At 36.3% G+C, this 16,352-nt stretch overlaps 1 protein-coding gene across 1 annotated transcript in view; it reads right to left on the bottom strand.

The window, feature by feature from the left end:
* The window catches only part of LOC114633047 (cytochrome P450 2C6), a 31,484-nt gene that overhangs the window by 638 nt on the left and 14,494 nt on the right, over nucleotides 1-16,352 (bottom strand). The window contains exons 6-8 of the mRNA XM_028781664.1: nucleotides 12,959-13,100; nucleotides 9,873-10,060; nucleotides 1,490-1,631 (exon numbers count right to left, since the gene is read on the bottom strand). Of these exons, the coding sequence (XP_028637497.1) occupies nucleotides 1,490-1,631; nucleotides 9,873-10,060; nucleotides 12,959-13,100 (472 nt within the window). The remainder of the gene's footprint in view (nucleotides 1-1,489; nucleotides 1,632-9,872; nucleotides 10,061-12,958; nucleotides 13,101-16,352) is intronic.

The raw sequence follows: 16,352 nt of genomic DNA, 5'->3' as shown, positions 1-16,352 counted from the left end.
GGATGGGTGAAGGGAAAACTTTTTAGACAAATAGACAGAGAGGGTCATTTTTCTAACTAACATATGGTATCAAGGATAATATAATTCAAAGATATTTCTCAGCTAGATGTGTTTGATTATACCTGTATTCAAAACACCAGGGAAGTTGTGGAGGGGAGATTTTTAATTTGTCATAAAGATCATAAAACTAACGTAGCACATATATTGCAGGAATATATTCAATATCCATTGTTAACTGCTAGAAGCCAAGACTCCCTCCTGCCTGAGAGCAAATGTCAGTTAACAGCCTGAGTTAAGGAATACTTTATTGCCCTTCTGCCTGAGAGCAAATGTCAGTTAAGTAAATACCTGAGTTAAGGAATACTTATTGCTCTCCTGCAAGGGAGAAAATATTAATTAGATAAGCAACTTGAGCCAAAAAAATGTTTTAATTGCCTTCTTGATTATGAGAAAATACTTAGATAAGTAATTTGGGCTAGGAACCCTTGTGGGCTTAGAGAACTTTGCAATTGTGGGATGATCCTGGACCCTGACTGTTAGATGACACTCCTGACTGCTTGCCTTTATAATAGCAACCCAAACAATAAAGTTTAAGCACTTGATCAGACATTCAGACAGGTGATTCTTCTTTGTATCTCTTGTCCTATAATTCTTTTGCCCCCTTGCCTAGGGTATTGTGAAACCCCACAGGCGGGGGCAGTTCATAGCCTGAATTTGGGGAAGGGGAACCCTGAGGCCACTGCAGGGCATCATGGCATGTCTAAAATGTTTCCCTCCAAAGATGATCCGGAAAATTCTAAATAGAGAGAAAATGTTCTGTTCCAGTGGTTAGGGTACATCAGTAAAATGATCCACATTTGCTTTTGAATACTTTTTGTGACCTACACTCTTGGAAGAAGAGAATGCTGTTGTCTGTTTTGAACAAATTATGATTTATGAAATAGCAAGGTACAAACTTCTTCCCAACAGCACTCTAGCTCTGGAATATGTGATAATCTCTAAGTATTAGTCCAAGTGCATTAACATGAAGTACTCACTCATCTATGTCCCAAATATGCATTAGGCCCCTTGGTACTTTTCTCTTGTTTTGTAGACAAAGCTTATTTTTGAGTCTGGTTGTTGGTGAGTAAGAACAAAGACATGAACTTAAGTTATGAAGAAGTTGAGATTTTTAAAAGGACTGAGTAAAATGTCAGTGAAGTTTGGTTTCTCGGATGGTGTCTATGGTTTTTCTGTCATGCACCTAAAGAAAGAAAAGAAATTCCCTACACTCTGGTTTTCTAAAACTTTGAACAATAGATGAAGAATCAAAAGCTGCATTTTCATAACCTGGCAGAGAGGATAGACCATATCCAGGAGAAGGAATGATCAATGAAAGCCATGCTCCTGATCATGCACATACTACAACTTTATCAGCCTCTGTGGAGTCACTTTTTAAGTCCCCACAGATCTGCATGTCACTGGAACAATGAGAATGAGTTTCTATTACCTGTTGAGAATGGCATGAAGTAGTCACTTTTCTTAAAGTTTCCATTCCCATCTAGAAAGTGGCCAGGGTCAAACATCTCTGGGTTGGGGAACTCTTTGCTGTCATGCAGCACTGATGTCAGTGAAGTCATTATGTTTGTCCCCTGCAACAACAAACAGAGGAGTAACAAACAAGCATGTTACAAGGAAATCATGGCATGTACAGAAAATAGGAAATAACACAGTTCAATCTTCTGCTCCATAGATAGAGTTAAGTATGAGGAGTATAAGGGACATTTCTAACAGACAGAGCAAGGGAAGAGTGTGAGACCAGTGACAGTGATGTTGCTAAAGCACCTTTAGTTCAATTTAAGGTCTGTACTTCAGCACTGAAGTCATCATCTGTAAAGGAAATTTAGTCCAGCAAAGTGGCAGCTCTGGCAAGAGATGATATAAAAACACTATCTAGATCTGTGTGATCTGGCTGAAATACATATGTGCCTTTAATTCCAGAATACAAAGGCAAGCAGATCTCTGTATTCAAGGCCAGTATGGTATAGAGCAAGTTTCAGATAAAGAAAGCATAGGTCCAGGTATAGAGGCACACATCTTTAACTCCAGCTCTCAGGAGAGAGTCATGCAGTTCTCTGCGCTCTAGTCAATCAATTCAGTTAACTAAGTGAGTTAAAAGGCAGGGTAAATGTCTCCATCTCCTCCCTGGTTCTAAGGCTGTGCCACAGCTCTCCATTTTGAAATCCTGCCTGTAGAAACCTGGTCACCCAGGAGTGCTGAGACACCTAAGATTACAGCTCTCTGTACTCCTTTACCTTCCAAATAGCTGATCTCTCAGAAGTACTGACAAATCTAAGAGCACAGGCTTACAGGCCCATAGGAGGGACAAGATTCAGTCAGAGACAGTAAGACAAAGTAACACCAGAGATAACCAGATGGTGAGAGGCAAACACGAGAACCTACACAACAGAAACAAATAGTACTAGAAAATCATCAGAACCCAGTTCTCCAATACAGCAGGTCTTGATACCCTACCACTCCAGAAAACCACGATTTGGATTTAAAATCACATCTCATAGTGAAAATAGAGGAATTCAAGAAGGACACACATAACTCCGCTAAAGAAATACAAGTTAAGACAGGTACATAAGTAGAAACACCTAAAGAGGAAACACAAAAATACCTTAAAGAATTACAGGAAAACACAAATTATTAGAATTTGATAAAAATGAAGGCACATCAGACCAAAACTTATGTGACACAATGAAAACAGTGCTAAGAGGAAAACTAGTAGCTCTAAGTGTCTCCAAAAGAAACTGGAGAGAGCATACACTAGCAGCTTCACAGAACACCTGATAGCTATAGAAGAAAAAGAAACAAATGTACTCAAATAGGAGTAGACAGTAGGAAATCAAACTAAAGGTTGAAATCAACCAAGGAGAAACAAAAAAGAACTATACAAAGAATCAACAAATCCAGAAGTTAATTCTTTGAGAAAATCAACAAGATAGATAAACCCTTAACCAGCCCATCCAGAGAGCACAGAGACAGTATCCAAATTAACAAAATCAGAAATTAAAAGGTAGGCACAACAATAGGAAATGAGAAAATTAAAAAAATTATCAGTTCCTACTACAAGAGCCTATACTCAACAAAACTGGAAAATCTGGAAAATGGACAATTTTCTAGATAGATACCAGGGACCAAAGTTAAATAACAATCAGATAAACCATCTAAACAGTCCCATTGCCCCTAAAAATATATACACTCATTTAAAGTCTCTCTAACAAACACAGAAGCAAATGCTCACACTCAAACCATTGGACTGAGCACAGGATCACAATGGAGGAGTTAGGGAAAGAACTGAAGGAGCTGATGTGGTTTGTAGCCTCATAGGAAGAACAATATCAACAAACCAGCCCCCTTGCAGAGCTCCCAGGGGGAAAAAAAACAGCAACCAAACATTCACATGAAGGGACCAATGGCTATAAACACACATGTACTAGAGAATGGCTTTTTCTGGCATTTTTAGGAGGAGATGCCCTTGGATCTGTGAAGGCTTGATACCCCAGCAGAGGGGATTATCAGGGTGGTGAGATGGGAGTGAGTGAGTGAGTGAGTGAGTGAGTGAGTGAGTGAGTGAGAAGGGGATTACCCTAATAGAAGTAGGGGAAGTGGGATGGGATCAGAGAGTTTCAGGGTGGAAACCAGGAAAAGGGATTACATTTGAAATGTAAATACACAAAATATCCAATAATGAAAGAGTCAGAAGATTAGTACAGATTGCCAGAGTCAGTTTGAGGCCAAGCAGAGTAATTCGGTGGGAATGAGAGAATCCAGATTGAATCAGTGCACTTAGAGAGGAGTTTGATACAAATGAATTGAGTTAAACCAGCCAACCAGAGTTCAAAAATAGCTAGCATGGATGATTTTATTCAGCAGTAAGCCTACATGACAATCACATGAGGGAAATGAAGTTACACTTGCAAAGGTCATATCAAAAACATTATTCAGCCCCTGCCTGGTCCTATTGGCTGGGGCAAACACAAAGCTGGTCTGCTCCTGTAGAGGTACTGAACCCTGAGCCATCCTAGAGGAGCCACTGCACTCAGAGCAGTGGAGGAGGGACTGCACGCAGAGCACCAGACACCTGGCTGGTTTGCAATTGTGGAGACATCATATCCTGAGCCATCCTAGGGGAACCACTGATTCCAGAACAGAAGGATTTCCAGATCTGAGAGGTGGCCTGAGTCCCAGGAGTTCCTCCACCCAGGAAATTAGAGACATCTGGAATCTGAAGAGCTCTGACACAAGCAAGATAACTGGAAATACAGACTCCAGTCTTACACAATGAGGGCAGGTAACACTAGAGTTAACCAGATGGTGAAAGGCAAGCACAAGAACATAAGCAACAGATACCAAAGTTACTTGGCATCATAAGTACCCAGTTCTCCCAATATAGCAAGCCCTGGACACCCCATCACACTGGAAAAGCAGGATCCAGAATTAAAATCACTTCTCATGATGATGATAGAGGATTTTAAGAAGGACATAAGTAACTCCCTTAAAGAAATACAGGAGAATACAAGTAAGCAGGTAGAAGCCCTTAAAGAGGAAACACAGAAATCCCTTAAAGAACTTCAAAAAAACACAAAGAAGGAATTAAACAAAAAATATTGAGGATCTGAAAATGGAAATAGGAACAATCAAGAAATCTCAAAGTGAGACAACCATGGAGATAGAAAACCTAAGAAAGAGATCAGGAGTCATGGACTCAAGCATCACCAACCGAATAGAAGAGATAGAAGAGAGAATCTCATGTGCAGAAGTTACCATGGAAAACAATGACACAGCTGTCAAAGAAAATGCAAAATGCAAAAAACTTCTAATCCAAAACATCCGAGGAATCCAGGACACAATGAGAACACCAAACCTAAGGCTAATAGGTATAGATGAGTGTGAAGATTCCCAAATTAAAGGGCCAGTAAATATCTTCAACAAAATTATTGAGGAAAACTTACCTAACCTAAAGAATGAGATGCCTATAAACATACGTGAAGCTTACAGAACACCAAATAGACTAGACCAGAAAAGAAATACCTCCTGTCACATAATAATCAAAATATCAAATGCACAAAACAAAGAAAAAACACTAAAAGCAATAAGGGAAATAAGTCAAGTAACATATAAAGGCAGACCTATAAGAATTACACCAGTCTTCTCACCAGAGAATATAAAAGCAAGAAGAGCCTGGACTGACATCATACAGACCCTAAGAGAACATAAATGCCAGCCCAGACTACTATACCCAGCAAAACTCTCAGTCATTATGGATGGTGAAACCAAGATATTCCATGACAAAACCAAATTTGCACAATATCTTGACACAAACCCAGCACTTCAAAGGATACTTAATAGAAAACGCCAACACAAGGAGGGAAACTACAACCTAGAAAAAGCAAGAAAGTAATCTTCAAACAACTCCAAAAGAAGATAGCTATACAAACATAATTCTACCTCTAATAACAAAAATAACAGGAAGTCACAATCATTTTTCCTTAATATCTCTTAATATCAATGGACTCAATTCCCCAATAAAAAGACACAGACTAGCAGACTGGATACACAAACAGGACCCAGAATTTTGCTGCATACAAGAAACCCACCTCAGTGACAAAGACAGACACTACCTCAGAATAAAAGGATGGAAAACAATTTTCCAAGCCAATGATCCAAAGAAACAAACTGGAGTAGCCATTCTAATATCAAATAAAATCGACTTTCATCCAAAAGTAATCAAAAAAGATAGGAAGGACACTTCATACACATCAAAGGAAAAGTCTACCAAGGTGAACTCTCAATTCTGAACATCTATGCTCCAAATGCAAGGGCACCTACATACATAAAAGAAACTTTACTAAAGCTCAAAACACACATTACACCTCACACAATAATAGTGGGAATTTCAACACCCCACTCTCAGCAATGGACACATCATGGAAACAGAAACTAAACTGAGACACTTTGAAATTAACAGAAGTTATGAACCAAATGGACTTAACAGATACTATAGAACATTTCATCCTAAAAATAAAGAATATACCTTTTTGTCAGCACCTCATGGTACTTTCTCCAAAATAGACCATATAATTGGTCAAAAAACATACCTCTACAGATACAAAAAGATGGAAATAATCCCTTGCATCTTATCAGATCACCACGGACTAAGGCTGGTCTTTAATAATGAAAAAACCAATGGAAAACCCACACACACATGGAAACTGACTGAACATCTCTCTACGTGATGATGACTTGGTCAAGGAAGAAATAAAAAAAGAAATTAAAGACTTTATAGAATTTAATGAAAATGAGCACACATCATACCAAAACTTGTGGGATTCCATGAAGGCAGTGCTAAGATGAAAGCTCATAGCTCTAAGTGCCTACAAAAAAAAAAAAAAAAAACTGGAGAGAGCATACACTAACAAAATGACAGCACAGCTAAAAGCTCTAGGACAAAAAGAAGCAAATACACCCAAGAGGAGAAAAGGGAGGAAATAATCAAACTCAGGGCTGAAATCAACCAAATAGAAACGGAAAGAACAATAAAAAACATCAACAAAACCAGGAGCTGGTTCTTCAAGAAAATCAAAAAGACAGATAAACTGTTAGCCAGATTAACCAGAGGGCACAGAGACAGTATCCAAATTAATAAAATCAAAACTGAAAAGGGAGATATAACAACAGAAACTGAAGAAACTAAAAAAATCACCAGACCCTACTACAAAGGCCTATACTCAACAAAACTGGAAAACCTGGATGAAATGGACAACTTCCTAGACAGATACCAGGTAACAAAGGTAAATCAGGAGTAGATAAACCATCTAAACAGTCCCATAACCCCTAAGGAAATAGCAGCAGTCATTAAAAGTCTCCCCACTAAAAAAAGCCCAGGACCAGATGGTTTTAGTGCAGAATTCTATCAGACCTTCATGGAAGACCTAATACCAATTCTTTTCAAACTATTCTACAAAATAGAAACAGAAGGAACACTACCCAATTCGTTCTATGAAGCTACCATTACACTCATACCCAAATCTCACAAAGACCCAAAAAAAAAGAGAACTTCAGACCAATCTCCCTTATGAACATCAATGCAAAAATACTCAATAAAATTCTAGCAAACCGAATCCAAGAACACATCAAAACAATCATTCATCATGATCAAGTAGATTTTATCCCAGGAATGCAGGGATGGTTCAATATTCGGAAATCCATCAGGGTAATCCAGTATATAAACAAACTCAAAGAAAAAGACCACATTATCATCTGGCTACATGCTGAGAAAGCATTTAACAAAATTCAACATCTTTTCATGATAAATGACTTGGAAAGATCAGGAATTCAAGGCCCATACCTAAACATAGAAAAAGCAATTTACAGCAAACCAATAGCCAACATCAAGCTAAATGGAGAGAAACTTGAAGGAATCACACTAAGATCAGGGACTAGACAAGGCTGCCCACCTCCCCCTACCTATTCAATATAGTACTGGAAGTCCTAGCCAGATCAATTAGGCAACAAAAAGAAGTCAAAGGGACACAAATAGGAAAGGAAGAAGTCAAAATCTCACTATTTTCAAATGATATGATACTACATTTAAGTGACCCCAAAACTTCTACCAGAGAACTCCTAAACCTGATAAACAACTTCAGCAAAGTGGCTGGTTATAAAATCAACTCAAACAAATCAGTAACCTTCCTCTACATGAAAGATAAACAGACTGAAAAAGAAATTAGGGAAATGACACACTTCACAATAGTCATATATAATATAAAATACCTTGGTGTGAATCTAACCAAGCAAGTGAAAGACCTGTATGACAAAAACTTCAAGTCTCTGAAGAAAGAAATCGATGAAGAACTCAGAAGATGGAAAGATCTCCCATGATCATGGATTGACAGAATTAATATAATAAAAATGACCATCTTGCCAAAAGCAATCTACAGATTAAATGCAATTCCCATTAAAATCCCAACACAATTATTCATAGAGTTAGAAAAGGAAAGTCTCCAATTCATTTGGAATAACAAAAAACCCAGGATAGCGAAAACTATTCTCAATAATAAAAGAATTTCCTGAGGAATCACCATCCCTGACCTCAAGCTGTACTACAGAGCAATAGTGATAAAAACTGCATAGCACTGGTACAGAGACAGGCAGGAAGATCAATGGAAAAGAATTGAAGACCCAGAAATGAACCCACACACCTATGGTCACTTGATCTTTGACAAAGGAGCTAAAACTGTCCAGTGGAAAAAGGACAGCATTTTCAACAAATGGTGCTGGTTCAACTGGAGGACCACATGTAGAAGAATGCAAATTGATCCATCCTTATTTCCTTGTACAAAGCTCAAGTCTAAATGGATAAAGGACCTCCACATAAAACCAGATACACTGAAACTAATAGAAGAGAAGGTGGGGAAGAACCTCGAATACTTGGGCACAGGGGAAAAATTCCTGAACAGAACACCAATGGCATATGCTCTAAGATCAAGAATTGACAAATGGAACTTCATAAAATTGCAATGTTTCTGTAAGGCAAAGGACACTGTCAATAGGACAAAATGACAACCAACAAATTGGGAAAAGATCTTTACCAATCCTACATCTGATAGAGGGCTAATATCCAATATATACAAAGAACTCAAGAAAGTAGACTCCAGACAACCAAATAACCCTATTTAAAAAAATAGTGTATAGAGCTTAACAAAGAATTTTCAACTGTGGAAACTAGAATGGCCAAGAAGCACCTAAAGAAATGTTCAGTATACTTAGTCGTCAGGGAAATGCAAATCAAAACAACCCTGAGATTCCATCTCACACCAGTCAGAATGGCTAAGATTAAAAACTCAGGTATAGTAGATGCTAGCCAGGGTGTGGAGAAAGAGAAACACACCTCCATTGTTGGTGAGATTGCAAGATGGTGCAACCACTTTGGAAGTCAGTCTGGAGGCTCTTCAGAAAAATTGGACATAGCATTACCTGAGGATCCATCTATACCACTCCTAGGCATATACCCAGAAGATGCTCGAACATATAACAAGGACATATGCTCAACTATGTTCATAGAAGCCTTATTTATATTAGCCAGAAGCTGGAAAGAATCCAGATGTCCTTCAGCTGAGGAATGGATACAAAATTGTGGTACACTTACACAATGAAGCATTACTCATCTATTAAAAACAATGAATTTGAGAAATTCCTAGATATATGGATGGAACTAAAAATATAATCCTGAGTGAGGTAAGCCAATCACAAAAGAACACACATGGTATTCACTCACTGATTATAGGACATTAGCCCAGAACCTTGAAATACCCAAGATTCAACTCACAGACAACATAAACCTTATGAATGGGAAAGTAGGCAGTGAGATGAATGCTTGAATGAAATGCAAGGAACATTAGAAACTATGTGAGAATGTATGTGGGGATTTCACAGTTCAAATAATGTGAAGGCTTAAACAAAATGCAAGTTATATAAGAAGCCATAACTTCATACATATATATGTGATATATGTATATATCTCATATGATATAACATAGCATCCCTTATAGGAATCTCACAGTACATGTGAAAAGTACATAATAAAGGGGGTTATTTGCACATGTGTACTATCAAAGAACAGGATGATTATGATAGGAGTGAAAGGTTTAAGCATGGATAGAGAATAAGGTAAAAATAAGTAAAGGGTAATGTTCAATCATATCCTCATTTCTCAGGGATCATCATGAAAGAGTGAGCAGAAACAGTGTAGGAATCAAAGGGAAGCTATGACTCAGAAGAAAAGCACAGAGCATTGAGGTGCAGCAGAGAAACGAAAAGCTTACCTTGGGGATGAGGTAATTCCTGAACTTGATGTCACAGGTAACTGCATGTGGTAGGTTGGTAGGGATGAGGTCAATGAACCTCTGGACCTCATGAATCATGGCATCTGTATAGGGCATGTGGCTCCTGTCCTGCATGCAAGGGCTGCGATGTTTGCCAATCACACGATCAATCTCTTCCTGGACTTTAGCTGGATGGTCACAGTAAAAAGTGGGGATATGGAAAGGAAGTAAAATGCTTATCACAATATTTGACTACATGGTGCATAAAAAGTGTCTCAATAGAATTGTAAATGCATTTTATGTCCTAGAGTACATTAAGACATGCAGAGATGCTACATATAGATTCATACTACTATGTTACAAAGAGCTTTTATGATCTATCAGTATGTACTTATAATAGCAAATAAAATAGGATTAAGTAAATATATGAAATAGCAAAACAACACAAGTAACCATCATATCATAGTCTGATAAAGGACTATTACAAATAAAACTGAAATTTTGTCAAATGCATTATTTTTAAAATAATCTTGTGTGTGTGTGTGTGTTTGTGGGTGGATGGGTGTGTGCGTGTGTGAAATTTGATGTGATACTCAAAACAGGCCAAATTCTAAGTTAACAGTAGCTTCTGGAATATTGCCATATTTGTAAATAATTAATAATTTCTATATACTCCCCATTTATATAAAATATCTATTATCTTCTGTTTTAAAAAATAAAAAATGTGAGTTACAATTGCATCCCATATACTAAAAGACATCTACAAATAAATACACGCACATGCACACACACACACACACACACACACACACACGCACACACTTCCTGTTACTTCATGAACAATGTGTTGAATTACAGGGTTTAGTTATTTCAATTTTCATTATGAGATACATTGATGGTATATAAATATTATTCCATATGATGTAAATTATGATTATCTTCTATTAGTTGTAGACATTTTGACAGATATATTTTCTTATTTGTAATAAAGTATTTTCTTAGTTTGTAGTCTTATTATTCATGAGTTATATCTCCTTCAAAGCATTTAAATTCATAGCTCTTGGAATAAGATCTCAGTGGATATGGGCATCAGACCACACATTACTTCTCATTTGTCCCTCAATCTCTGTTCATGCAAACAGCATCCACTTGGTAAGTACAGAATAGAGAGCTTTGTAGATCATATTTCCAGAAACCTATCCTATAATCTTATCCTCCTATGTGGGTTGTTCACATACCTTGAGCCCATGACTTCCTTGACCCTGCTTCAGAGAAGTAGATAAAAATATTCTCAAGTGTTTCATGAAGAAAGGAAAAGTTGATACAACACTAAGGTCCAGGCCTACATTTTTGCTTAGAAGTCTCATGGCAAATATTTACATGTGGCTCAGGGGTCTCCCAAAAGGGTGTTATGCTTATATTCAGTCCTAGTGTTCTGAAACTCCATGACAGTTTCTTGGGTTAGTGGTTTAATTCTATTCACTGAACTGTACTTGGAAATTTCTATTAAGATGATACAATGTAGATTTCTTTAAGTTACTAACTTATCTAAGAGATAAATCTTGCCAATGAAATTCGTAAGTCAATTAGAGAAAAGTGCTCAGATCCTCTCAGTTCTGGGACTAGAACACAATCATTCTTCACCCTTTTGTCTCTATGTATTGTCCTTTCTCTGTCAGCCACTGAAAAACTTTTAATACAGGGCAACTTGAACTCACTTTTTAAGAGCAATTCTGTCTTCTTCCATAAGGGAAACTCAGTCACTGTAGGATTGTAGGGAAGAAGGGGATCCTGGCAAGGAGAAACTCCTTTTATAAACCTTTTATAACCCTATATCGATTCCTTATTATTTTCAACTGAGATTCATACTGTGATTGTAAAAATACAGCTTACATGTTCATCTGACATCTATTTTACAGTGTCATCTTTCCTACTCCATTTTTGCTCAAGCCTCATTACACTACTGTATTTCAGTACTTTTGTGAAGCCCTCTTGATCATTTGCCATTTTCCTTTCCTCCTACCTTTTACTTACTACTTCTCTTTAGTGTTTACGCTAAGGTCACTTCAATGTAAATAATATATGCTAAAACAGTAAATGCAGTTTTTAGTAACTTTCAGATTGGCACATTCAAATACTGTCCCCTGGGGGTACACTCCCTTTTGAAGAGAAAACAGAGGATACCACCTCTACTTTGGAAGAAATTAAGACAGTTCTCATGATTGCTGTATTTATTCTGGTGACAATAATATAAGAACAAAGTTGACCCCACCTTCCTATTTTCTTTTTTGCTATCTCCAGATGTTCTACTGATGAAAGCATTAAAACTGCATATATACCATGTATTTGTATGTAAGATTTGAAACTATCTGATCACATAAGTGTCATAGGAAAATATTTTTAGCCAGTAATATATTGTTTCTTAACTGTTAAGTGAACAAATATTCACAACCATAATGTATACTCAACAAATACTGTAAAAAAAAACCTACATTTGTACAATAATATTATTTTTAAATAAATATTGTTGATACAACTGGAAGATATGTGCTCAACAGAAGTAGCATGGAAATGGACTTTCGAAATAATAACATTCCTTTTTCTACAACTATTACCTATATGGAAATAACTTGCTGATGAACTGACTTATTTTCATTTCTCAGATTGAACCTTATCTCAGCTAGGCTCAGGAAGTTCCAGAATTTATGCTAATGTCTCAATAAAGTAAGTTTTAACCTTGTACACCAGAATTAGATTTATTATTTTAAAAAGTAAGTGCAAAACCTTGCCTGTACTGAAAACCTAATTTAGGAACTAAATGTACAAGTTAAAAAAAAGCCAAAGAAGACTCTTAGTGCCTGTCACAGATTATCTCCCAAGGAATCCAGACACTGATCCACATTTGATTGCTTTTTCTACTTCTACAGTTCCTTCATTTCTCTCATTCATCCTAGTCTCTATACCCAGCAGCACAAAAAGATAAGGACTGAGACTTCTCTAACAATAATAAACAGTACACTAACAATGTCTTTCCAGCAACCTATAAGAATGCTGTGGATCCTGTGGTTCACCAACTGTGTCCTTACCTGTGACTTCTGGATATTTCATCAGGAACAAGAGAGCATATCTCAGTGTTGTACTTGTTGTCTCTGTCCCAGCAGCAAACAAATCATTCACAGTGATTAATAAGTTTTCAAGTGTAAACTCCGAGTGTTGATTGTGGCTTTCCTAAGAATTATTAGATGTAATTATCTGGTAAATTGTTTACTAAAACCTATGATAACAATGACTCTACAATATCACACCATTTTCTATTGCTGCCAACATAGAACTTGAAAACATATTTCAAGAATAAATTAACCCAGCATTGCAGGAACTCATACAGAGGATCTTAATTTCATTTCCTACACCATTTTTTTTTTTTGCTTAAATTCATAGATACTCTACACCTAAATTTGTACAATGCATGACCTTTAAGACTTAAAAAGATGTAAACAAGATTTTTGATTTTTCATTAAAAACAAATGTCCATATGCTGAATATAGTGAGAAGTAAATCAAAGGCATTTGATTCTAACAATTTTGGAGTTCTCTATTACACTATGACTGGTCTTTGACACAGACTGTATGCACTGGAGTTAAATAAACTTGTTCTTTCTTTAAGAGATTCATAATAGATTTAAATCAACAAAATTAGGAAAGTGGGGAAATACTGTGATAGATGCTACAGGGTTATACTACAGATTTATTATTTGTTTATTTCCTTGTTCAAAAATTTCATGGACTCAATATTACTGCAGATCTATAATAACATTGAACTTGTAAAAAGGATCAAAGAACAAATATCTAGATGGAATAAGGAAAAAGAATAGGCTTACAAAGTTGAGATGACATGACACCATTCCATATGGGAGTCTACTAGGAACATATCATAGAAGAGAAGAATAAATGGACAATAGAAATTAGGGAGAGAATAAGGCATGAAGACAGGGTGAAGATACAGTAAGGGCTCAAATGGGATGAAGGAGAGAGTATATACAATGAAATTGACAAAATGAAGAATAAACCTGAGCAGATAGTATATAATAGGGATGTCATCATGTTATAGCTCTGGATGTTTAGTCAGTATATCATTATTTATGTACCCTAATTTAAAATTGATAACATTAGAGTATCTAGTACTATGTAGTAACAATATCAGCACTATTAAAATAACTTTCTCTTTGTTGGTATCTGCTAAACAAAGACACACGTCTCCATTTATAATATTACTTCAGGTAGTTTTCCTTATCCTGGAATGCATTTTATTTTATTTTTCTAGTTGATAGTTCAGAAAAATCATGAGAAGTCATATATTTCCATTTTTTCTTATTTATTAGAGTAGACCTAATACAATAGTCAAGACCAGGAAAACAGCTGAGAAAGACTAGTGAAAATATGCCTTCTTCAATTATATTTCTCTATTCCAGACACCAAAGTATGGAATGAAAGACAAATCAGACCCTGCACCTGTACTTATGAATATATTTTTATGAGGCAAAGTGACATCCAGTTGTCTATTTATAGATAGAAACACAGCAACAAATGATTATGTTCATAAGTTCATTCTATAGAAACTAAAATATCCACTAGCTGTCCCTACAGAGAAAAACTTTAGAGGTCTGTTCTCTTGTGAAATAAAAGAGTTTGATCTCTTTTAACTCTTTTATTACTCATTTTAATTTCTAGTCACTGAATGTTGCACACCTGGTAAGAAATATGTACTCTAGATACCCAGTTTTCTAAGTCCTCTTGACAGTGTGTCTAGATCAAAATGTGGACTCTAGAAGCTGTTCTCATACTATGCCTTATGATTTAATTGACAATGAAATCCAAGGATTTAAATTATTTAAATGATCTATATGATCTTCATTGATTGCATCTTAAATATTCTTTAGAAATCTTTCTTCCTCTTAGTTTACATTCAAGACCACAAGATATTGGTGTTCGAAGTTAAGCATTTGACCTCAAAGCAATCGTTTCAGAGAAGCTTTTAAATGATATTAAGCTTTCACAGTTAAATTAAAATGAGCATATATACAGACAGATGTTCCACATAATTAGTAGTTTTCTACTGCAAATGATATAATGACTACCTTACCTTGGCATTTTCTTCAAACAAAATTAATTTGTGATACTGGGTGATTGTTCATAGGTGCTAAACACAAAGAATTGGTGGTAGTAAAGATAATAAGACTGTTTACACTTGTTTCCAGGTTAAGTTAATTTGGTTGAGTAGTTTTCTAGTTCATTTCCATGTAAATCTCTACTATTCTGCATGTTTCCTAATTGACTCAGATTTATCTTACTGAATATAAAAAGTAATCTTTCTCATTGCAACTTGTGCTGAGTTATTCCACTCCTCTTCTCCATGGGTTTTAGTCCAGAAGAGCTTGGACTTCCACTCACGTCCATAGCTTCCACCACTAAAGATTGAGAAACTCTTCCCTCACCTGTGGACCTTACCCAGGGTCATATCTCATCCCTACTCTGAATCTGGAACCTCTGAGCTTTACCCCTGGTCAGATCAACTCAACATCCAAGATCTGCACTAGTGCAATATAAGTATGACTATTTCAAGTCCCTAACTACAATCTGATTAGTTTCAAAGCATGCAGCAGGGAATTTCATATCAAGAAATGTGTTTCTGGTTAAAATCCCATGGATGGAGAGGTCAGAGGCTCTAGGTTACAACTTACTGATGTAATTTTGTTAATGGTCTAATTGTCCAGCTGCTGTGTAAATATTTATGTGTATCCCCACTAGCCTGGGTTCTTATACATTTAGGCCCAGAAGCTTCTTTTTGCATATGAGAAGTCTATCCAGAGATGTATAAATCATAAAATACAAAAAATAAGAGACTTAGTACTCAGCAATAAACCTAATATCTTTATCAACCCCATCTTACTGCTAAGGTTTGTAAGAGCAAGAGTATGGTAATAAGAACAGTAAAATGCAACCTTCTGTACATGACACTGGCCTGAATAAAATCATGCCACTCAAATTTCCAGCAGTGATAGCGGACAGGGCTATTCAGGTTATTTCTTTTACTGAAAATCTATTGGCAAATGATAACTAGTGGAAAGAGAGAATCTTTCTTTTGAATATATGGCTACTACGATATTTCCCAAGAGGTAGTACAGGACCCAATGTAAATATGGGGAACATGTACTGGAATTATTGCTTGGTGAAAGAAAGAAAGAAAGAAAGAAAGAAAGAAAGAAAGAAAGAAAGAAGCAAAGAAAGAAACAGAGAAAATAAGAAATGAGAAATGAATAAAGGAAATAAGGAAAGAAAGAAAGAAAGAAAGAAAGAAAGAAAGAAAGAAAGAAGAAAAAAGCAAAGAAGGAAACAAAGAAAGAAACAAATAAAAGAGAAAGAAAGGAAGGAAAGAAAGAGAAAGACAGAGACAAAGAGAGAGACAGAAAGAAAGAAAGAAAGA

The sequence above is a fragment of the Grammomys surdaster genome, unplaced genomic scaffold, assembly GCF_004785775.1.
Source record: "Grammomys surdaster isolate TR1022 unplaced genomic scaffold, NIH_TR_1.0 513, whole genome shotgun sequence".
NCBI lineage: Eukaryota > Metazoa > Chordata > Mammalia > Rodentia > Muridae > Grammomys > Grammomys surdaster.
The sequence above is the reverse complement of the archived record's forward strand: the minus strand, read 5'-3'. Positions and strand labels throughout refer to the sequence as shown.